The sequence below is a fragment of the Sapajus apella genome, unplaced genomic scaffold (assembly GCF_009761245.1).
Source record: "Sapajus apella isolate SASKATOON/1434 unplaced genomic scaffold, GSC_monkey_1.0 scaffold15, whole genome shotgun sequence".
Classification (NCBI taxonomy): Eukaryota; Metazoa; Chordata; class Mammalia; order Primates; family Cebidae; genus Sapajus; species Sapajus apella.
Window position 1 is genome coordinate 15,836,549 of NW_022436955.1, and position 24,203 is coordinate 15,860,751.

Consider the following 24,203-nt stretch of genomic DNA (forward strand, 5'->3'; position numbering starts at 1 on the left):
GACGACATCCCGCCTCTGGTCTGGCGGCAGGAAAAGGAGGGAAAAGTCGACCATTTTCGATACTGGCAGAAATGACGTAAGACTTCTGGTCAGAGCCGCGCAAAGTAGAGGCTCTTCTGGTTTTTGGACTATTGAGCGGGGCCGACCGAAGAACGAGTTTTCTTTCTGCGCTTGCGCGTTTTCCTATTAGGCTTCCTTCCCGCCAGCGAGGCCACGGAGGTTGCTAGGCAACAGCCCGAGGGTGGTTTGGCCTTAGGGTCCGGTTCCGCTTGGGGCAGTTGAAAGGAGTAACCCGCGTCCTGGCTCTTTCGAGAAGGAGTTGTTGACAGCCGCGAAGGGGAAGGGAGGGAGGCGGCGTGGACGAGTAAGGTAAGTGCCACGGTTCGTAGCGCTGTGGGCCAGGAGCAGCGCAATACAGGTGACTTTAAATGTATATATGGGATATTTTGGAAAATAAAGACGCGCGCCGCGCTGTATGTAAGAATCACCCATACGTTCACACGCAGAGATGACCACTGATGGTGTTTGGGGATGTTTATTTCCAGTTGTTTTTCTGGAATACATTGCAGTTAGGTTCTGTACAAAAGTGGGTTCAAAGTTTATGTTTCTTCCTCTTTTTTTGGTGTTTCTGCAGTAGTGGCGCTGCCTGAGGTTACAGCTACTCGGGAGGCTAAGGCGGGAGGATTGCTTGAGCCCAGGAGGTTGAGACCAGCCTGGGCAACATAGGGAGACCCCTTCTCAAAAAAAGAGAGGGAGAGAGGAAAGAAGTGGAATTATTGGTCAAAGAGTATGTCAGCTTTCTATCCATAAAGGTTTTTGTGTCTACATTCCAGCAAGGACTCCCTGTACCTGCCTCTACAGTCATACTCTTGCCGTTATTGTGTACCACTATCTTGTTTAATTTTTGCCAATTCAGTGAATTTTTAAACGTATCTTTTAATTTGCTTTTCTTTGCTTATTAGTAAAGCTTAACTATTCAAATTTATTTACTGTCCATTTGTACCTCTTCTTTTGGGAATTCTCTGTGGATATCGTTTGCTATGGACATTTTCTTAGATGTGATCTTAGTTTTCCTCTCCTCCTTCCAACATTTGTCCAGTTCCACCCATGGCCTCGCCACTGACAACTTTGTTCTCCCCTTACCTTCTCCTTTTGATCAGTAACGCAGAGGAGTTGCTGTTTGTTTGAATTCTAGTGGGATAGATCCATCTTCTCTTTGACCTTCCCTTTCATTGGTAATTTGTTCTACTGCTCACATTTGATGATGTCCCTTTGGGCCATTAGTGTCCATATTTAGAGTATGATATATAGCTGGAACAACATTATTTCCTGTGTGAATTTTTATTAATTATTTGTGTGTGTGTGTGGAGACGGAGTTTTGCTCTTATTGCCCAGGCTGGAGTACAATGGAGTGATCCCAACTTCCGACTCCAGGGTTCAAGGAGTTCTCCTGCCTCAGCCTCCTGACTAGCTTGGATTACAGGCGCCTGCCACCACGCTGGCTAATTTTTGGTATTTTTAGTAGAGATGGGGTTTCACCACATTGGCCAGATTGGTCTTGAACTCCTGGCCTCAGGTGATCCACCTGTTGTATTTGACCGGAGCGTAGAAAGTTACCACAAGACAAAAGTATGCCAGATTGCTGGGTCATTTATTATGCCGGCGACCACAGAGGACTCACGTCTCTCCAACCTGTGGTGGCAACAGGAGGGTGCCACCATTTTTTATACCCGAAAAACCACCGTGGGAGTGGGGGTGAGGGGCGGGGATGGGGATGAAAAGGCTTCAGACATTCCGAGGGCTAGTGGATTCTGTAAATTACCTCCTGGGCAGAGATGAGGGTGGGGGTCTCCGGACATTCCAAGGGCCAGGGGACTTTTGTCATTCCGTTTGTCACTTAAGTGGTTTACAGAAGTCAAGATAAACATTTGTTTACACATTATCTGGTTAAGGTGGAAATCACAGACCTTAGTTACTTATTATAAGTCACAGGAGCCAGGATGGAACTAGCTTGGGCTGCTTAGTCTGGCAATTGCCGGTAAGCAAAGGCTAGCAATTCTGGCAGTTACTGTTAAGAAAAGGTAAGCAACTTTACATAGTTTTGAAGAACAAACTAGAGGCCAAGGACAGTAGTTATTGTGAGGAGAATGGGGCAGCCATTTCAACTTATCTAAAAACAGTTTTGCATTTTATAAAATAGTTTTGCTCTGGTTCTGGCTCTAGGCCAGCACAATATCACACACCCACCTTGGCCTCCCAAAGTGCCGGAATTACAGACATGAGTCACCATGCCTGGCTTAATTCATATCTTAAAATGTGACTTGTGACAAAAAAATATAGAAAAATCCTCCCTTTCCGTATTTGGAACTGAATTCAAAATACCGAGTATCTCAACGGAGTCTCTTATTGATGTCCACAAAATTAAGCTTCGTGGTCAAAGAGTTTCTCAAAAATGAAATTTCTTCCAATCTTTTGAAAATAGCTCATTGTAGTAGAAGGACCCCTGGACTAGAATTTTGGTGGCCTGTACTCTGGTCCTTGATGTTGTAGCAGGAAGTGCAACTGTAAGCAAGCCAGTTTGTAAAATGACAGGGCTGGATTAGGCCCCTTCCACCTCAGTATTTTATGATTTGTTTATGGAATTGTGGTTTTCACATACACTCTTAATCGATCTATTTGTCATGTAATGAGGTGCACCTAGTAAGTTGTGTATCAAGAATCTTTAAGCCAGGACTTGTAATAATATAATGTCCACAATAAAGGACTGTTTAAAAAGTGTAACACATGAAAGAAATAATATGCTGCCATGGCAAAGAATATGGCTGCTCTCTATATAGAGTTATGGAGTAATCTTCATCGGTTAGATTCGAAATAATGAAAAGTGCAGAAGAGTAGACTAAGTTTGTGAGCCAGGAACACTGCCATTTGTCCTTCCACAGCCATTCTTCATCCTCCTCTAGAATGCTCTTGGACTGGGAAGCTTGCCTGCCTTAGCAGGCCCCTGCCTTCTGGTTCCAGTTGGAGTCAGCCTGTGGTAGCACGAGCAGGGGTAGGAGGGAGGGAGGAGAGTGGCTGTAACCCTTAACCGCAGGCCGCCCTCCTATACACCGTCCTCTCCACTCACCTCTCTTTACCACACAATGCTTATAACTGCTTCATTCCATGGCCCCTTCCTCCCATGGCCCCTTCCTCCCATGGCCTAGGGGTGGGTACAGCATCCCGCTGTTACTAGCCCCAAAGTACTGCACTTTACCTTGTGGCTTTTCTACACTTGCCTTAGTTAAACTGCCTTCAAATTACCAAATCTGTGAGTGTCATCACTTTCCTGCCGGAACACTAACTGATACAATAGGCTCTATCTTCGGGGGAGAGAGAGAAAAAAATATATAGAGAAACACATAATTGCATTTTTTTTGCGAATGCATAACAAAACTCTGAAAGATACATGAGAAACTAATGAGAGCAGTTATCTGGGCTGGGGGAGGGATCAATGAAAACTGGGCCCAGGGAGCAGGGACAAGGAGGGGGAAACTCCACAGTATTACCTTTCTATGATGTTTCTTTTTATGCCGTGTGAATACATTACCTACTCTGTGAATTAATTTTTTTTTTTTTTTTAACAAGGGCTCGTATACTTACTCTAAACTGTCTTTAAACATTGCGCCTTTATTTCAGGAGTGAGAGTGAGGAGTCACATTTGGGTTATTTCAAGATGAGCTTTCTACTGCCCAAGCTGACTAGCAAAAAGGAAGTAGACCAGGCGATAAAAAGTACTGCTGAGAAGGTGTTGGTTCTCAGGTTCGGGAGAGATGAAGATCCTGTCTGTCTGCAGCTAGATGATATTGTAAGTGAATGTCTAGCGTAAGTGGTTTCTATTAATAATCTGCATATTCTCACTTCAGCATCTGCATAGGGTATGAAAGGGAGTAGTCAGCTGTTCATTTGTTAGTTCACCAACAGCTGATTGTGTGCCTGCCCTGAGCCGAACCCCCACACCTGTGTGTGCTGTATCTGCCTTGGATGTCCTTACCCACTAGAAGCTGTCAGTGCTGTTTCACCAGCAAGGCGATGGAAGAGCAGAAAACTATTAACAAGCATCTGTGAACATTAGCTTTTCAGTGCTCGCAGCAGTAGGATACTAGTAGCCCCATTTCCCAGTGGGAGAAAAAAATGCCAGAACTGTCAAGTAGCTTTTCACAGGCACTGATCCATTAAATTTCAGAGCCAGGATTTGAACTCAGTTTTCTGTAGCTGCAAATACTCTTTTCTAGTGTGCTGCCTCCAGTATGTACCTGATGATAATCTCTGGTTCACAGCACGTCTTCACATTCTGAGTAGAAAGGAGGAGGAAGATGGGACAGCATGGGAGTGTTCTTGTCTGTTCATTGCGTAGAGACTAACCCAGAACTAAGACCTCTTCCTGCCGTTTCCACTGCTCCCCTCCCATGTAATAGCTGAGCATATGAATCCTCTTTTCTGTGGTTACAATGAGGGTCTGATGTGTTACCCTGGGGAGAAAAGGACCAGAGGATTCCATCGTCAGCTGTAGGGAGGAGGAAATACCACAGAGGTCAGTAGTGTAGACTCTGAAGCCAGGCTACTGAAGTTCAAATCCCAGCCCTACTGCTCAGGAGCTGTGTGACCTGAGCCAAGTTATTTTCCCTCCCTGTGCAGCCGTTTCCTTATTTATAAAATGAGGACTCTAGTAGCACATACTTCATAAGAATGTGGTAAGGATTAAATGAGTTAACAAATGTTAAGCACTTAGAACAGTTACCACATAGTAATGTCATCCAATTGTCTGCTACTAATGATCATGATTATCATTTCTGGGAGGATTGGGAGGAAGGAGAATATAGGGAGCTTCAGTATCCATATTACATATTTCTAAGTTGAATGAGCATGGGTTACTTTTATAAAACATTCAAATAAAACAAAGGAAGAAATAGATTCACACAGTTTTCCCCAAGGTCCCCTCCTAACCCAGTCTGCAATGACTGAGACTCTGGAGGATGAGGTTACGTGTCTAATAGGGGAGCAACGTGAGCTGCTTTGTTGGCCCGGGAGTTTTTTCTAATAGAATACTCGGTTGTAGTCACGAGTTTCACAGAAGAAACATTAGCTGCCTCTCATATTGTAACCTTTGTCTCTCTCATTATTTGCAGCTTTCTAAGACCTCTTCTGACTTAAGTAAAATGGCTACTATATACCTGGTAGATGTGGACCAAACTCCAGTTTATACACAGTATTTTGACATCAGTTATATTCCATCTACTGTCTTTTTCTTCAATGGGCAGCATATGAAAGTGGATTATGGGTAAGTGTCATTGATATGAAGGTATTGCAGCTTTGAAAGTTTCCTTTGGTAAGCAGTTTCAGTAGTTGCCTATTTGCATGTGATGTTGGCTCTGTGAGCCTTATATCAGTACTATTGCTTCAGTGGATGCATGCTCTAATTTTTTATGCAAAACCTTGCTACAAACTGTTTCAAGTATGATTGTCAAATTTTATGTTTTAATTTAAAAAATAATGCATACACACGGCTTGTCAAATTTTAATTTCCAACCTAAGTGTGAAGAAATAGTAGTTTGCAAAGCACTAACCATCCTTCAGTCTATTAAATATAAAATAGCTATATTAGCTAAAGAAAGAACTCTTAACATTTTCCTAGGAATTTCATTTGAAAAAAGTATGTAGTTGTTCTTAAGCTTTTGACTGGTAAGTGGCATTTACAAAAGACGCATTCCTTCCAGCAGACTAAAATGTGCTTCTCTCGTACAAAGTTTCCTGCTTTTCACCACTCAGAGAATTTTAAATCATTCTTCAGCAAAGCCTGTCAAGAATAAGTAACATGAAGTCTTCTTTAATGCCTTCCACTCTATCCAGTTACCGTCTAATACTTCATATTTGTGGTTGGATACATCCATGATTCTGACCATTTCTTACTGTAGTTGAGGAATTCACTTGTCTAGATCTGTGTACCCTATTTGTCTTTATGTGAAAGTGTGTGGAATATTATCTGTTTTAAAGTGTCTTATGCTGGGCACAGTGGATCACGTCTGTAATCCTAGCACTTTCGGAGGCTGAGGCAGGTGGATCATTTGAGGTCAGGAACTCAAAACCAACCTGGCCAACATGGTGAAACTTCATCTCTACTAAAAATACAAAAATTAGCCGGGTATGATGGTGGGAGCCTGTAATCCTAGCTACTCAAGAAGCTGAGGCAGGAGAATCACTTGAGCCTGGAAGGCAAAGGTTGAAGTAAGCAGAGATCACATCACTACACTCCAGCCTGGGTGATGGAGCAAGACTCCGTCTCAAAAATAAAAAAAACAAACAGTGTTTTAAAGCTGTTTATTCTACCAGAACACATTTGCTGTAAGTATTAATTTGGCACAACCTTTTAACAGGGCCAGTTCAACATTATGTATCAAACACTTAAAAATGTTTAAATTTTTTAAACCTGTAATTACACTTCCAGGATTTTAATATGATGTTGTAGATGCATATTTAATGACTGAAAGAAATATATGTTAGCTGGAAAAAAGCACATTACCAAATAATTTGTATGACGTAATTCCCAGTGTTGAGGAAAAAAGAAATGTATATAAGCGTGCGCGCGCGCGCGCACACACACACACACAAAAGATAGGATGGATATACACTGAAAAATGTCCTCTGGCCTCATTGGTGATTTTATTTCTTTCTTCAAAATTTTTACAGTAACATACCTGGTGTTTGAGATACTTTTCTAAAAAAACAATGTTTTTAATACCTACAACTCAAAAGTGTAAGTGACTAGATCTTAAAGACCGTGACTAGTGAATGGGCTTTGCACAGTGCCCAGGCAAAAACAACAACAGCGAACCAAGAAACAGTGCGCACTCCAGCACTTGGTGAATTCTGCTTATGATTTGAGAAGTAATAAAAGCAGATTTTGGGATTAAAATAGATTTGAAGCTGAATCTTTTCGCATGACAGAGCTTTCATTCAAGTGGCCCACTGCACTGGGTTTAGTCATTTACCAAATGGAAAAAAAAGATTAAAAAATTAATGTTGGGCTTTCTGTCTGAAGTCTCATTGACAAGAAGAAAATAAAGCTATGGTTCATTTTGTTTATCCTGAAAGTCTTCAACAAGTGATTTTTCAGAGTTCTTAGAGCAGTTGTTTCTCTTCTGTGCTGTCTAGCTCTCCAGATCACACTAAGTTTGTGGGAAGTTTCAAAACCAAACAAGACTTCATAGATTTGGTTGAAGTAATCTATCGAGGAGCAATGAGGGGGAAGCTTATTGTCCAAAGTCCTATTGATCCCAAGAATATTCCCAAATATGACCTTCTCTATCAAGACATTTAGCACAGTAACTGCTGTCGGAGATGAAGAAAAAGGCCCATCTTGACATGATACCTGAATCCAGCCATGCTGTTTTTCTGGAGTCCTTTGGAAAAATGCCCAGTGTCCCAGAGGAGAAGAGGTTTGACTTGCCTATAGAAAACTCGGCCCCTGAGCAAAGACCCCGCTGGTTCTCTGATGACCTGGGATGCCCGTCTACACCCTGCGAGCCTCAGAGCAGCCAAGTCAGTGGTGTTCATTTTCTCCCACGGTGATTTTTTCACTTCTCTTTATAATGTTTTTCTTTATCCCTTTAATACAGAATCCTTCCAGACATTGGCTAGTACAATTTGATTGAACCATCTTCATTTGATACACAGTGAACTGGAAAGTCAATTTCCGTAGAAGCAAAAATACTTATTTTCTACCCTAGATAGGTGCATGCGTACACACTACACACACGCGCGTGTGTGCGCTCACACACACTCACACAGACACACACCCCTTCACCCGTTCCTCCGCTCGTACACCTCTCATGCTTTCCCATCTCCAGTTCCTATTACCGTAGTTTCTCTTCAGATAATTAACGGAGCAGACAAGTTTGTTTTATTTTGGAGCCTTTTTGGCTCTGGCTTTTAAATATTGTCCTGGTTGGCTCCTTTAATTATGTTTTTGTTATAAAATTGAATATGAAAACAGAATTGGAACCTTCACCCTCCTCCACTCTCCTGAGGTAAAACAATGAATTAGCCACCCTTAGCAGGAGCAGATTTTACCCAAAAACTGCTGCCTCTTCCTGAGGCAGAAAATTTTATTACTAGGGCTCTAAACTAAAAGAGATGTCAGAAGTGTTAGAATGAAATGTCACCTGTGTGGTATTTGCCTGTTTAAATAACTTTGTGGAGAATTCTTGCTCTTCCAGGGGCACCTGGCACAACCATGGGCAAGTTACCACTCCTCTCAAAACCTCATGGTACTTATTGAAACTGACTCATTAGAAGGAGTGGGTGGGCGCAGAGCTGGAGGGCCGCAGGTGAGGCAGCTTGTGATCTGCTTAGCAGCTGCTGACCTCCTCACCAACAGAAGCCCAGTCCCGTTCAGGGAAGCACTGTCACTGCAAGTCCAGCCACGTTTACCAGGGGCTCCATTCCACGCCTTTCTGCAGGGAGGAGTGCCATGAGCTTGTTTCTAGCTCCTGAGGCAGAGGGGGAAGGCTGCTGGGCACTGCTTGTGACCCTGCTGATGAAAGGAGGGAGTCCCTCCAGGAATAAGACACAACAAAAAGAGAGAAGGAGCCCACCACCTCTGTCCTCTCCCATCCTACACTTCCTGCCACTGGTTTAATCCTGATGCATGGAGCTGCAACAGCCATCCTAGGCCCACAAGGTGCCCAGCGTCAGGTAAACATCGATATGCTAAGAACAAAAAGAGCCCCGATCCCTTATATTATTGAGCTACTGCGTGAACTCTGGACCTGCCTCCCTCCAGACTTCTGTGAAAGAATAAAATTTCTTTTTGCCTAAGCCACTATTAGTCGGGTTTTCTGTTCTTCAGCCCAGATCACACAGTATTTGAGGTACAGTAAGTGCTCAGCCTGCCAGCCAAAACTCAGAACCGGCATGGGCAAAATTCGGGGGTCTTCTCCCGAGGGCTTTCAGTCATCTTTCTCTCAAGTCCTGATTTGTATTTTTGATCCTATCTTAGTTGCTTTCCATTCCACAAGTAATAAGTGCCTGTTGTATGCCCCATCCTATGCTGAAAGCTACGTTAAGTACAGATGGCTCCTGGAGGGCAGAAAAGGTCCTGAGAGGAGACAGTGCCTGCATCTATCTGGAAGGAGAGTAGGAGGTGCTCATACAGGAAGGGGAAGGGAATTTCAGCAGAGGGCCCCCGAGGAAATAAAGCCCGGGGGCTGGAGATGGCCTGGCCTCAGAGAGCAACAAGGAGCTTGGTGTGGCTGAAGCCCATAGGCTGAGGACACGTGGTGCTGGGGAGGGAGGCAGAGAAGAACACCCGAGCTTTTCTCTTACTGTTGTTCTACCAGAAGCCACTTAATACAATCAGACAGTTCTTTAGCAAGGGAGTGCTTCTTGTTACAGGGAACTTGGTGCTGAAGAAAACTACCAGAGGAAAAGGTGTCAGTTACCGTATTCTGAGAGGCATTGTTTTCTAAGAGTTTGACTGTTATTTTCCAGTTTCTGGCTACTATCTCTCACAGGTTCTAGAATATAGGTGTGTGTCATGTTGGCCTACTAGTGCTAACCTGTTGAAGTTTACTGATGAATCTGCAGGGTGCCTGTGAGGAGAGCTTTACAGAGATGGCCAGACCCTGCTGAAAGAGAGTGACATCAGTGTCTTTTTATACCCTGAAAAGAAGGGCCCATATTTTGGCATGAAAAGAAGGTGCATTGGTGATTGGTCAGGTTGTTGAAAGCTTGTAGCAAGAGAAAGTTCTCTTAGAACAGTTTCTGTTTATCAGAGTTCAGAACCTTTTTTCTGGGAGACCCTTCATAGCATGACCTGCTATCGGGAGAGGAGGCTCAGACAGCTTGCATTTGATTCCTGGTGAAGGGTGGGTTTGTTCCAAGTAGGAAAAGCAGCTTTTACTGAGGCAGGGACTCTACGTCCCCACTCTTTACCGAGTCCCCAAAGGTTATTGCTGATAGGGACAATAGCCATCGCCTGGCTCAAGTCCTTCATGGAAGAGACCAGGAACTCATGGCCTGGAAGCCTAAATTACTTAGCAAATTTGTGGGCCAAGCTGTGATTTGGACCAGCAAGTCCAGAAATCCTGCCTTTCCATTCATCATCTTTTGTTTTCTGGAGTGCTGGTAGATTAGATCACAAACTCTGAAGTACTGTCTGTGTCAAAGCTCTTTCCCATCCTATTTCCCATCCTATTTTGAGCTAGCCTCTTCCTCACCAGGCCCACGCCCTTTCTCCTTATTACCTTTGAAGAGGCAACAGGATGCAGTGAAAAGAGCTCTGAGTTTGTAGCAAACAGACATGGGTTCAAAGTTCAGCTTCACTGTTTCATAGCTATGTAACCTTGAGCAAATCACTTACCTTCTCTGAGTCTTTGTTTCCTTGTCTGTAAAACAAGGACAACAATTGTCTTTCTGGGACTTGGCATCCAACAGGCACTGAATTAGTGAGCATGATTCCCTAAGATGGAACACTTTGTATCACCTCAGGGATTCGCAGTGGGTTTGGGGTATTTTCTGCCATACTCCCTGTAGACTCTATACCTTTTTGCTACCCTGGACCATCAAAGAATAAAAAATTCTCAAGACTGAACACAACACAGAAATGAGTCAAAAGAAAGCTCTTTATTGACTGACTCAGCAGCGCAGAGCTGGCACCCATCAGCTTCAAACCACGTCTTATCCCGTCCACTCCCATCCACTTTGCCCTCCTCCAGGCTGAAATCATGCTTTCAGGCAAAGGCATCCAGCCAGGCTTGCGTTAGTTTTCAGCTGTGGTTTTCTGAACCCAGTCCTGGATGGAAGTCGCCTTTACATACACACTGTACTCAGCCACGCCACAGCTCTTATCAAAGCTTAGGATCCCAGCCGCGTACCATGTGTCCTCCTCCAGGTCGTGAACAACAAAGGCACTGCCTGCATCACCATAGCAGGTGTCTTCCTGGTACTTGGACATGCCAGCACAGAAGGTGTGTTCGTTCAGTATGGGCTGCACCCCGACGGGGCTCTTTGGTGTCTTCTTTTCGGGGACTGTGCTGCCTTCATAGTGCTTTATGCATTGGTCTTGGTTAGCCACAGGCAGCATGACATACTTCAGATGATCAGTAAATTTAAAGTTGGCATTTCGCCCCCAGCCAGACACGTAACCCACACGCCCTACTTCTGCATAATCCTTTGAAGGTAGGCAGATGGGCATCACCCTCTCATTAACAGGCACCTTCTGTTTGAGTTTGATGAGCCCAATGTCTACCTGGGAGTAGTTAGGGTGTAGAACCACCTTCTCAATCTCTACAAGCTGATTTTTCCCCACATAGAGTGTTAAAGTGGGGGCAATGTCTTTTGCTGTTGCATTTTCTGAATGGTTCAGGAAGAGATTTTTAGCTGTGGTCAGCAGCCATTGCTCACTGATCAGCGTGGCCCCTGTGGTGAGATTATGGCGGGAGACCATCTTAGCCTGCCAGGGAAAGCTGCCTTTGGCATCCAGGTGTCCACCCAGGATCCGCTGCACCGGGTTTGCTGGATTCTTGGGCTTCCCACATACTGTCAAGAAGAGCAAGACACTCTTGAGTGGAATGTGCAAGAGCTTCCCCATATGAGAAAGAGGGGTGAAACCATTGGTGGCTGTCACTGCTGCATAAACTAGAAAGTTTAAATGTTTTGCCCTTACCACCTGCTCATCTCATTTCCAATAGTTGTAGTTTTAAAATAATTCTATTGTTTTTTTTTAATTGTTTGCATTACACAAAGCTCTATTTCCAGCCTTTCTAAGAAAGGAAATGAGAAATACAGAGATTTTTGAGCCCTGGTTGATGAACTGTATTATATTTAAACAATTATCCCAACAAAGGAATTTCTCCCATTCCCTGAAGTTCATTGAAAGGGCTAGGAGCTACAATAATTCGTTCTCTCTGAAGAAAGAGGAATCCGGAGCAGCGCTGCCTGAAGTTCAGATTTTGTAGATGGAGCAGTTCTGCACCACTAAGAGCAGGAGAGGCTGGGCCGATGCCTCCAGTTCTGAGAGGGAAAGGAGAGAGCAACAGCTCTTCCTAATAACCAGAAGCAGGAGTCCCAGCCCACGTCCAGCCTCCTGCTAGGCTTCCAGGGATTAAGATTTAATGTCATCCCTTGACTTGTTCTCTCTGGAGCTTGCTTCTCCTTAGACCCAGGGCTCTCTAGCAGGCTCTCTGTATGCACAGGCTCACCTGATCTGTGGGCAATGTAGATAGTGGATTCAGCCAATGCCCTTCAGGCCCTGATGAACAAGACCCTTAGACCCTTGGTGATCCTTAGGGAGTCATCACCTAACTGCCTGAGTCTCTCTCCCTGGCCAGTTACGGTTCTCCCACATCCCTCCTCTGGGCTCTTGTGTACTCAAGGGAAGCCGCATCAGAAGCCTGTGCCTCTAGGACATGCCCGCCTGGGCTCTTAAGTGCTCAGCACCCACCTGCTTCACATTCAGGAAGTTTATCTCCAACAGCCTTATTTGTCCACTGCTTCTCACTGTTTAAGGTGTACACTCCTGAAACAAAAGGCAAGAAATGAGCCAAAAGAGAAGTCAAGCCTGGACCCAGTGCAGAGTGAGAAGGCATTTAAGCAGAAGAATTAAAAAGAAGAGTTGGGGAGGGGAGGAGTTAGAAAGGGGAAAAGGAGGGAGAATATGAGGAGGAGGAAGGGAGGGAGTGCTGTGCTGGAAGCCAAGTGCCTCGACGCCAGTTATGCCCAGAAGAACAGACTGTGGTCATTGTGGACACAGCCGGGCAGTACAGGCAGGGCTCAGGGTTCATATCCTGACTCTGTCTCTTACAGACTGCCTGAATTTGGGCAAGACACTCAACCTGTCTGTGCCTCAGTTTCCTTATTGGCAAAGTTGGGATAATAATCTCCATTCAGAGGGATATTATGAGGACTAAGTGAGCAAATAAGTGTAAAGCACTTAGAGCATTGCCAGGAATGCAAGACTCACTAGGTGAGGGTGACTTGTCACCATCAGTGTTCCTTCTTTTCCCACATCTCCTGCTGGAGATGTGAATCTGACTCTGAGATAGGTAGGCTGCATGGTATTGCCTCCCCTTAACAAAAGAGAAAACTTGAGGCTGACAAAGGTTAGTCTGCCCAAAGGGCCACAGCTGCTGGCGACAAAATGCTTCTTAGAATCTAAATCTCCTGGCTCCAAGGAGAGTACATCAACTCTCTGGCCACTCACCCCAGCACCACCCCTCATGGAAATGTCGGAGCAGGGGTTGTGTATAGGGTACTGAGGCAGTTGTCCAGGTCTTACCATCTCCCTCTGTGCGCAGTCTATAGTATTTCTTACAGTGGTAGTGAACCAAGTGCTCCACATAGCCATTTGCAATCTCAGGGGGCTTTGGACAGCCGTCATCTGCAAAGAAAGACAAGCTAGAGAGTTTACTCTTTGGAAATTATTCCCAGAGACCCGTGAAAAGGCAGATGAGAGGACGCTGCTCTGCACATCAGTCTCCTTCTACCCCAAATAGAAGCCAGTGGAAGGGAAAGCTCCCTTATTTCTGGCAGGATCCCCAATGTTCTTCAAGGTCCTGAAAGCCCAGAGGTTGAGATAAGAAGGGGGAACTGGGTGTTCTCGGAAAGCAAGAGTGCAGACCCAAGAGGGGTCAGAGTGGGATGCCGCACCAGGGATGACGCTCCTACCCAGCTCAAAGACTGACCTGCAATATCCGTGACATCGTTGCCTGAGTCCACTGCGAAAAGCTGTCCCCACAGCAGGAGGGCAATGACAGCTCCCAGGGCACTGCAGAGAGAAGACAAGAAGGAGTGGAAAGCTGGTCTCCCTGCTTCACAGCACCTGTGTGCATCCACACACATACACACGCACACATGCATGCACACACATTCCTCCCACTAAGCAGCCAGAAAAGAAAATCGATATATGGAAGTGCTAGGACCAAGAAGTTGCCCTCCCCTGCACATACACAATGTAGCAGCTTCTGAGCTACTAAGCTTCCAGCAAGCTTAGAAGTCCTGCTGGAAGTTCTGCGTAGAGAAATAGGAAGAAGCGTAGGTTGGGGTGGGGTGGCCCAGTTTCTGGCCACATTCAGGGAAGTACATTGGCAGTAATACAGGAGCCCTCCAGGAAAGAGAAATCTCCCTCAGCACCTGAAAGATACTGCTAATAAAATGTAGATAACTCAAAGACGGGAACACAGGGCTTATTGTGCCATTCCCTATACTTCCTGAAATTTTCCGTAATAAAAGGCTGCTTAAATATATAATTTAAAATACTTATGTGGTTATTTCTAGTATTTTATGACAATTCACCTTTAGGAAATGTATCTCGAGCCCCAAAATGTCAGCAGGTCACCTGGAAGAGAACTGGTATCTGAAAGCAGGACTGTGGCCATGAGCATTGACGCACGACTGTGGCCATGAGCATTGACGCACAGGCGCCACCTGCCAGTTCACCGTCCACTAACAGACACTGGCCATTCAGGCACTACTTGCTACTATTAAAATAGTTTCTAGGCCAGGCGCGGTGGCTCACGCCTGTAATCCCAGCACTTTGGGAGGCCGAATCGGGCAGATTACAAGGTCCAGAGACCAAAACTATCCTGGTCAACATGGTGAAACCCCGTTTCTACTAAAAACACAAAAATTATCTGGGCATGGTGGCACACACCTGTAGTCCTGGCTACTTGGGAGGCTGAGACAGGAGAATCACTTGAACCCAGGAGGCAGAGGTTGCAGTGACTGAGATCACACCACTGCACTGCAGCCTGGCCACAAAGTGAGACTTTGTCTCAAAACAAAAAGTTTCTAATGTTTTTATTTCAACATTGTCTTTTTGTTTTTATAAGATCTGAGTGCCTTAATGAGATGTATCCCAGGTACTCATGTGTATCCCAGGTACTAGTCAGTTAATTGTGTCATTCAAATATGTTGCTATTAGTCTTCTTATACATTTTTAAAGAGGAAAATATCTGCTAGTAAATATATTCAAAATGCCAGAAAGCCTACTACGGGAGCTGATGACATCTCTTACAAAGACAAAAATGCAACCTCAAGGAAAAAGACACTCCTGAGAGTAAATCACATCTCCTGGGAAAGACAGCACTGTCTATGGAAACAGAAAAGGAGAAGATTGAACCCACGAAGCCCTTTAGTTCACTATAATTTGGCCCATTTGCCCTGCTTTTTATTCTATTTCTGCATCTCCACCAATGTATGCAAAGAATGAAATGAAGAACCAGAGGAAAGGCAGGAGAGAAAGCTGTGACCCACCTCATCTTGGTTGATCTTGCCTCTGGAAGAGCAGTGCTGTGGGGCATCTGCTGGTCTTTTTATGCCGCCACTAGCTCACCTCTCCCCCTCTCTATTTCGTAATTCCTGTGTCTACATGACATTGGCCTTGGTAAGGTCACTCTCTATTCCAGTAACCACAAACAATACCCATGTGAAGAGTTGAGCTCCTGCTTCACCCTTGATTTTCCTGTGGTGTTCTCTTACAAACTCCAGAGAAACCTGGCAACTTCATGACCCACGAACCTGCCAAAGTATTTCCCGAAATCAGCGACTGGGCAGGACAGGGCATGGCAGGAACCGTCAATCTGTCTCTATCTGGGAGGATTTTCACACTGCAGAAGGCCTCACTTGGAGTTGTTTCAAACCCATTGTAGACGATTCTGCAGGCTAGCTTAGATGGGGCTCTAAAGAAAGCACTTCCTTGTCACAGTAATTTTCTTCACCTTGTGTGTGGACATCTCCATGTTGCTTAAAAGCTCTCCAGCCTGAAATCAGTAAATGTGTTTATTGTGTCTTCTCTGATTGCTCTTTGCAAGAAATCACACAGCCAATAAAAGCTATAGTGTAGACTGATACAGACCATGCTCAATGGCAGTGGTTCTCATGTTTTTATAGTCTGGTGATTAGCCTAAATAGGCAGATGAGAAAAAGCCATATGTCTCAGCCAAATGTCTTCACCTGTGTGCATCCCAGGTACTAGTCAATTGAAATTTAGTAGCAACTCAATACAAGATTGATTTATTAATTAAAAAGGGTTAGGCCAGGCGCAGTGGCTCACACCTGTAATCCTAGCACTTTGGAAGGCCGAGGTGGGTGGATCACGAGGTCGGGAGATTGAGACCATGCTGGCTAACATGTGAAACCCCATCTCTACTAAAAATACAAAAAATTAGCTGGGTGTGGTGGCATGCACCTCTAATCCCAGCTACTCAGGAGGCTGTGAGAGGAGAATCACTTGAACCTAGGAGGCAGAGGTTGCAGCGAGCCAAGATCGTGTCACTGCATGCCAGGCTGGGCGACAGAGTGAGACTCTGTCTCAAAAAAATAATAAATTTTTTAAAAGGGGTTAGTGGTTCTTAGAGTGTACAAAAGAATTACTTTCGGATAATCATGGTGACACTGATATAATAGGAAAGTAGCTAGAGATGAGACAAATGCCCATAAACAGGAGGATGGGTCAACCATGCGTGGTATGTTGATATGATGGAATATTACACAGCCTGAAAATGAATAAACTCTGCAAGAACATGGATAGTCTTACAAACATAATTTTTGAAAGAAAACGGCAAGTTTCAGAAGATTACCTTCAGTATGATAGTAGTCTTCTAGAGATCAAAATGAAGTAAAACTTGGCCATGGATTTTTAGATATGACCCCAGAATCACCAGGAATCAAATCAAAATTAGATATATTGAGCATTATCAGACTGAATGTTTGTGCATCAAAGGCAGTATTAAAAAAGTAAAGACAATTGCAGAACGGGAGAAAATCTTTGCAAATTATGTATCTGATAAAGGGTTAATATGAGAACATATCAAGGACTCCTACAACAACAAAAGGACAGACAACCCAATTGAAGCATGAGCAGAGGATCTGAATAGACATTTTCTCCAGAAAATATGCATAAAATGCCAAAAAGCACATAAAAAGATACTCAAGGCCTGACAGTGGCTCACACCTGTAATTCCAGCACTTTGGGTCCAGGAGTTCAAGACCAGCCTAATAAAAATACAAAAATTAGCTGGGCATGGTGGCATGCACCTGTGGTATCAGCTACTACTCAGGAGGCTGAGACAGGACAATTGCTTGAACCTGGGAGGCGGAGGTTGCCGTGAGCTGAGATCGCATCACTGCACTCCAGCCTGGGTAGCAGAGCCAGACTCTGTCTCAAAAAAAAAAAAAAAAAAAGACACTGAACAGTAATTGGAAAATGTCAATAGGGAAATGCAAATCAAAACCACAGTGAAACAGCACACCTACTAGGATGGCCATAAGTAGAGTGTGTGTGTGTGTGTGTGTGTGTGTGTGTGTGTGTGTGTAACAAATGTTGGCAAGAATGTGGAAAAGTTAGAACCCTGGTACATTACTTTGCTAGTAAGAATGTAAAATGGTGCAGCTGCTATAGAAAACAGTTTTATGGCTCCTCAAAAAGCTGAGCATTGAATTGCCATGTGACCCAGCAATTCCACTTCAAGGTATACACCCAAAAGAATTAAAATCAGAGACTCAGAGACATGTACACCAATGTTCATAGCAGCATTTTCACAATGACCAACAGGTGGAAGCAATCCAAGCTTCCATCCACAGATGAATGGACAAATGCATACAATGGAATACTATTCACTATAAAAAGGAATAAAATTGGTACATGCTACAACATGAATAAACCTTGAAAACATACTAAGTGAAAGAAGCCAGACACAAAAGGGACAAAATATTATATGATTCCACTTATAATAAAGTATCTAGAATAGGCAAATACATAGAAACAAAAAGTAGATTGGACTTTACCAGGGGCTGCGAGAAGCAAGAAATGGGAAGTGCTTGCTTAATAGGTACAGAGTTCCTGTTTGGGGCGATGATAAAATTTTGGAAACTCGCAATGGTGATGGTTGCACAACACTGCTGATGTAATAAATGCTGCCGAATTGTATACTTCAGAATGATTACCATCAGAAATTTTATGTTATCAATATTTTAGCACAATAAAAAATTCAAGAAGTAAGTAAAGAAACTTCTTTTTATTGGGGCAAAAAAAAAAAAAAAGAGGAAAGAAACAAGCAAGACTCAGCAGTATGTTGCTCAGGCATAGATACCAAAGAGACAAAACTGTATTTTTAAGTCTTTTAATGGAATGGAAATCCCAAAATGTGAAATGTTACATCCCGTGGGGAGGTAGGAGGAAGGCATAAGAGAAGGACACTTAGGGAAATAAAAATAAGTTGTTAATGACCCAGGTTTTGGGCTGGGTAGTAAGTTCATTAATGTACATTATATTATTGTGTTTTATTTAAATATATATATATGTCCACATATATATGTCACATATAATGTTTTATAAGTATCAAATATTTAAAAATATGAAGGAGGAGGGAATCACCCAGAGGACATAGTGGCCCCTTTTCCATGAATTTGATCCAATAGGTCTGCTTGGGGATGTGAGAATCTACATTTCAAATGTCCATAACTTCCCCTCACCCCTGCAGGTACAAGACGGTAGACTGCAGCTCTTCACTCATAAGCAGTAGCCGATTTCTCTACCCCTGGAATCTGGGTTTGGCTCTGTGGCTATGTTGAAATAGTAGCAAATATAAAAAGGATAGCCTTGAAATGTGCTTGTGAATTGGGGTTTGCCTGTTTTTCCAGCACCTGGAATCTGGGGGCTGCCCTATGAATGAGCCCAAGTTATTCCTCCATTGCTGGAGAATGAAAGATCCCCATAGAGTAGAACCCAGAAATCCCAGCTGACAGGCAGCCCCGAATTCCCAGAAGCCCTCCACAGAGGCATGAGCAAGCCCCTGCCAACATCAGCTGAAACCGGTCCTGACCAAAACCACCTCCAGCTAAGGCCAGCCTGCATTGCTGACCCACAGAATCATAAGCTCAATAAAAGATGGATGTTCTAAGCCACTAAGCTTGAGAAAGACTCGTTAGGTAGCAAATGTTAAACCGTAGAACTGGCATATGGAATGATGGAAACGGAGCTGCTCTGGCTGAATCTGAGGTGAAGGTGTTAGAATTCTGCTCCTCAGGTCCCTGGGTTCCTGCCATGCTCTGTCACAGCTTGTCTTTATCTGCGCTTTGCCACCCAGTTTCCTTCAGTGGCCAGAAGGAGGGAGCTACACCCTACATTTTCCAAAGAGAACATGTGCTGTAGACTGTGAAGGATTCCACTACACCTGGAACCCTTCCCTCCTTTTGACATCCTCATGCCCTCCTCCCCCGCCACCTCATCCAGTCCGTCACCCCTCCCCACAGAAACTGTCAAGCCTTAGCCTCTCATAGCCCTCTGTCTAGAGTCTTGGAAATGTCACAGCCCCAGGCTTCTTGTTTATTCTCTGTCCAGTTGCTGCTACTTTTCCAGAGGAAAAAGATGGCTTCTATTTCTGCAGCTCTGTGGATCCTCAGGGAAGCGGGGATAGCACTGGTCCTGTGAAAGGGAGGGAGAGACTTCCTCCTCAGACTGCAGCTGGTGCCCTCCTAGGGTGTCTAAAAGTGAAACATTCCTCACCACCGCTGTAGAACAATTGTTTATTCACCAGGTGCATGAAAATTCATTCTTCCTCTGAACATACCCTTAACTCTATTACTCTGACCCCTTGTCTTGGTCAAAAGGGGAGCATTCACACACAGCCTTCCTGCCCTGGGCGTCTTTCATTAACTTGAGTAGAAACAGGATCCAGCCCAAAAGGCTTCTCTCTTTCAATGGAAAAGTCAAGGTGTGAGACAGCAAGTCAGGAGACTCCGCCAAGGGAAATAGGAATATATTTTGTTGGGAGAATAGAAAGCAGGAAAGCCTAAAACATTAACAGGCAGGACAGCAGTTGACAGAGGAACTTGAAGGGGAGAGTTTTGATTTTAGAAGCAAAAAATGATTTTTAAAATTCACTCTGCCAGTCAGGCATAGTGGCTCACGCCTGTAATCCCAGTGCTTTGGGAGGCCAAGGCAGGCCAATTGCTTGAGCCCAGGAGTTGGAGACCATATGGAATAAAATGGGCAACACGATGAAATTCAGTCTCTACAGAAAAATACAAGAAGTTATCCAAACATGGTGGCACATGCCTGTAGTCCTAGCTACTCTGGAGGCTGAGGTGGGAGGATCGCTTGCAGCTGGGAGTTGAGGCTGTAGGGAGCTAAGACCATGCCACTGCACTTCAGCCTGGGTGACAGAGTGAGACCCTGTCTCACAAAAACAAAAAGCTCACTCTGCCATTACAAAAGTCTTGAAATTTTGTAAGCTACCAAGAAATAAAAATAAGAAACAAGTCCTCCGATAATTTCACCACCTCAAGACAACTAGTAACCACTATTAACACTTTAGTGTTACTTCCTTCCATCTCTCTGTACATACTTTTACACAGTTTTGATCACTCTTTGTATAGAATTGTTTGGTCTACTCTTTTCACCCAATTTTGTAGGCATTTTCTATGTTGCAGCAAACTCTTTAAAACATTTTAAATGCCATATTATATTAATTTAAGGAGGAGGCATCACATGTACTTTAATTTTGGTGTTATGAATAGCCTCCATACACAGGGAAGTGAGGCAGGGAGACCACTCTCATTTTACTCCATATGGATGTACAAATGATCCAGCATCATTTACTAAAAATGCCTAATCTTAAGTGTTGATCTCTATGAATCTTTATAGTATGAAATATTTCTAGCACCCCAGAAAACTTTTTTGGGTTCCTTTCAGTCCACACCCCACCCCTACCAAAGTAACCACTGCCCTGACTTCTGTCATGATCGAATAGTTTTGCCTGGTCCTGAACTTCATATAAATAGAATCAAATAATAGGCATCCTTTGTTTCTGGCTTGTTTTTTACAACATAATGTCTGTGAGAATCATCCATGTTGTCACATTAGTTTCTTTTTTATTGCTGAGAAGTATTCCATTGTGTGACTAAAACACAATTGATTTATCCAGTCTCCTGATGGAGATTTAAATTGATTACATTTGGGGGCTATTGTAAATCAAGCTGCTGTGAACATTCTTCCATATATCTTTTGGTGGTTACCTGCACTCAATTCTTTTGGATACGTACCTGGTTGTATCATAGGATAGCGTATGTCTAGCTGTAATAGATGGCCAGTTTTCCAGTAAACACTCCTATCAGCAGTATGTCAAAGTTCCGGTTGCTCTGCATCCTTGCCAATACTTTCAAGTTTTGTCATTCTGCATATATGTAGTAAAATATAATAATGGAGGCCAGGTGCGGCGGCTCATGCCTGTCATCCTGGCACTTTGGGAGGCCAAGGCGGGTGGATCACCTGAGGTCAGAAATTGGAGACCAGCCTGGCCAACATAGTGAAACCCTGTTTCTACTAAAAATACAAAAATTAGCCAGGTGTGGTGGCACGGGCCTGTAGTCCTAGCTACTCTGGATGCTGAGGCAGGAGAATTGCTTGAATTCAGCGGATGGAGGTTGCAGTGAGCCAAGATCACATAACTGCACTCCAGCCCGGGCAAAAGAGCAAGACTCTGTCTCAAAAACTAATAATAATAATGGCTTTAATTTTGCATTTCCCCAATATCAAATGATGTAGAGCACTTTTTAGATTTGTGTTGGACCATTTAGATATCCTCTTTACAGAATGTCTTCTCCTTGTAGATTTGTTGTCTTTTTCTGAAGTATTCTGCATACTAGTCTTTCTTGGGGTAAATGTATTGTAAACATGTCTCCATTTTGTGGCTTGTCTTTTAATTCTCTTAATCTGTTGATGAACAAAAGTACAGAAGTTCTTAATCTTAAATAAGTCCTAATTTAACAGTTTTTTAAATTTCATAGTTAGTGGTTTCTATCTTCTGATTACGAAATCTCTGCCTACAGGGTTGTGACAATATTCTCCAATTTTTTTTCTAAAAATGTATTGTTTTACCTTTCAAATCTAGGTCTGTGATCCATTTGGAATTAATGTTGGTATATGATATGAGAAAAAAGTTCATTTTTTTTCATATAGACATGCAATCAATCCAGTATTATTTGCTAAAATGACCATCCTTTGCCCCTGAATTGCAGTGCTATCTTTATTATAAATCAGGTAACTGTATAGGTGTTGGCCTCCTCCTGTATCCTCTGTTCTCTTCCATTAGTGTATTTGTCTAATCTGGAGTCATTGTCCTATTGTCTTAATAATATGTGAAAGGAAACTGTCTTAAACCCCCAGAATTACTCAACTAAAGCAAAAGTGAAGCAGGGAATTGCCTAGGACAAACCTGCCCCCCATTCTATTCAAAGTCACCCCTCTGCTCACTGAGATAAATTCATATCCGATTGCCTCCTCTAGAGCCTAATCAGAACCTCAAAAGAATGCAGCCATTTGTCTCTTATCTACCTATGATTGGAAGCCCCTCCCTGCTTCAAGTTCTACCGCCTTTCCAGACAAAACCAGTGTTCATCTGACATATGTTGATTTCTCATATCTCCCTAAAATGTATAAAACCAAACTGTGCTCTGACTGCCTTGGTCAGACCTCATGAGGTTGGGCACATGTCAGGACCCCCTGAGGTTTTGTTGGGCATGCATCCTCAACCTTGGCAAAATAAGCTTTCTACATTAGCTGAGACCTGTCTCAAATTTGGGGGGTTCACAAATGGGAATTTTTTTTGAGACAGGGTCTCACTGTGCCCCAGTCTGGAGTGCAAGGGCAAGATCTGCAGCTGCAACCTCCTGGGCTCCAACAGTCCTCCCACCTCAGCCTGACAGGTAACTGAGACTACAGATATGTGCCAACACACACAGCCAATATGTTGTCGATTTGTGGTTTTGCCATGTTGCCCAGGCTGGACTTAAACTCTTGGGCTCAAGTGATCCATCCACCTCAGCTTCCTAACCTGCTGGCATTACAGGCATGAGCCTCCACACCTGGCCAGTAATGGGAACTTTGCAGTAAATCTTGCTATCTTGTATTATAAGTGTTCCAACTTTATTCATTTTCTTTCACAGTTTGTCTTGACTATTCTGGGTCTTTTCCATTTCATGTAAATTTTAAAATCAGCTTTCCAATTCTCATAAAATGTCCTGCTGGGATTTTTATTGGGATTACATTGAATCTCCAGATCACTCTGAGGAGAGTTGACATCTTAACTGAGTTGAGTCTTTCAAGCAATCAGCATAGCATCTCTCTTCATTTATTTAGGCTGCCTTTAATTTTAATCCTTGTTCATATTGATACAGACCCCTGGCACCTCTTTCATTAGATTTATTCTTAAGCACTTGATTTTTACATTACTGTAAATGATATTTAATGTATTTAAGTAGTGTGGGAACAAATACCTGCATAGCCATGAAGTGAGAACCCTGAGGTTTCCCGGGAGTATACATGACCTTTGAACAGAATGGAAAGTGGAGTGTTGAATTCAGAACAGCACATGTTGTTCAAAATCACAGTTTATCTTGATAAGAAAGTTAAACAAAGACATTGACATGATTACACCTATTTCTAGACTGTCTCCCTTTTTCACAGTCACCAGGACCAGGGGCTACAAGGTCCTACTGTGCCTGGAACATAGGCATGGCTTCCTAGTTGTATTTCCTTACTGTCAGCAAATCTCTTCTCCAAAACTGAGCCACTGGCACATAAAAATATGGATATTTTGTACCGTACACATTGATATTTTAAGCTTTTTTAAAGTTTTTCAAAAGTAGCATCAACACTGATAGTTTGTAAATGAGGAACGTCCAAGATCCAGGTGCCTAAATCAAATACTATCCTCAGACTGGTTTCCTGTCAGAAAGACAGCCAACCAAGGTGGGCAACCCACACAACCTGTCAAAACTTCCAAAGAAATACTGCCTTTCCCAGCGTGAAACTGGGCAGGTATCAAAGGCATGAGGACATTAGTATGAGTGTAAAAACTGACTCTCTATTCAAAAGAATTCAGATCAACCTTCCTCAGTTTCTTCAACCTACATTTGTGGGACAGATTTGGGGAACCAGGTAGGACGATGTCGGTGTTTTTCATTCACCTTTATCTCTATATCCAGCAATGCCTGGCATACAGCAGAGGCCTAGTCCAGTTGATTCAATCAATGGATGATAAACATAGCCTCTGCCTTCAAAGAGTTCAGAGTGGGGGCAGAAATCAAAACTGTAACATAAGTAAGTGCTACCTGTCTCGTTAGCTTCTGTCTGCAGAAGATCCAGCTCTCAGAAGCATAAAAGCTGT

General features: G+C 43.5%; 2 protein-coding genes across 4 annotated transcripts; one reads left to right on the forward strand and one right to left on the reverse strand.

The window, feature by feature from the left end:
* Positions 1-110: 110 nt before the first annotated feature.
* TXNL4B (thioredoxin like 4B) lies at positions 111-8,853 on the forward strand. Of its 3 annotated transcripts, XM_032284345.1 has the most exons (4): positions 111-369; positions 3,676-3,844; positions 5,166-5,317; positions 7,189-8,853. In XM_032284345.1, the coding sequence occupies exons 2-4, from the start codon at positions 3,713-3,715 to the stop codon at positions 7,352-7,354; spliced, it is 450 nt and encodes a 149-aa protein (XP_032140236.1). In that variant the 5' UTR covers positions 111-369; positions 3,676-3,712; the 3' UTR covers positions 7,355-8,853. The 3 variants fall into 3 exon arrangements, with proteins under 3 accessions (XP_032140236.1, XP_032140237.1, XP_032140238.1); XM_032284346.1 differs by lacking the exon at positions 111-369 and having other exon boundaries at positions 3,676-3,861; XM_032284347.1 differs by lacking the exons at positions 111-369; positions 3,676-3,844 and adding an exon at positions 4,317-4,447.
* Positions 8,854-10,640: 1,787 nt separating this feature from the next.
* On the reverse strand, positions 10,641-15,436 carry LOC116555597 (haptoglobin). Its single transcript, XM_032284344.1, has 5 exons — positions 15,289-15,436; positions 13,719-13,801; positions 13,313-13,414; positions 12,479-12,553; positions 10,641-11,574 (listed from the first exon to the last, which is right to left on the reverse strand). Exons 1-5 carry the CDS (start codon positions 15,333-15,335, stop codon positions 10,796-10,798), a joined length of 1,086 nt encoding a protein of 361 aa, XP_032140235.1. The 5' UTR covers positions 15,336-15,436; the 3' UTR covers positions 10,641-10,795.
* Positions 15,437-24,203: the final 8,767 nt, after the last annotated feature.

What these genes read in the sequence shown, in the direction of transcription:
- TXNL4B (XM_032284345.1), top strand. Translation starts at nt 3,713, where the DNA reads ATGAGCTTTCTACTGCCCAAGCTGACTAGCAAAAAGGAAGTAGACCAG. An exon ending in GTCTGCAGCTAGATGATATT is followed by an intron (nt 3,845 to 5,165) that starts GTAAGTGAATGT and finishes CATTATTTGCAG; the next exon opens with CTTTCTAAGACCTCTTCTGA. An exon ending in CATATGAAAGTGGATTATGG is followed by an intron (nt 5,318 to 7,188) that starts GTAAGTGTCATT and finishes TGTGCTGTCTAG; the next exon opens with CTCTCCAGATCACACTAAGT.
- LOC116555597 (XM_032284344.1), bottom strand. Translation starts at nt 15,335, where the DNA reads ATGCCCCACAGCACTGCTCTTCCAGAGGCAAGATCAACCAAGATGAG. An exon ending in ACTGCGCACAGAGGGAGATG is followed by an intron (nt 12,554 to 13,312) that starts GTAAGACCTGGA and finishes CTTTTGTTTCAG; the next exon opens with GAGTGTACACCTTAAACAGT. An exon ending in ACTTCCTGAATGTGAAGCAG is followed by an intron (nt 11,575 to 12,478) that starts GTGGGTGCTGAG and finishes TCTTCTTGACAG; the next exon opens with TATGTGGGAAGCCCAAGAAT.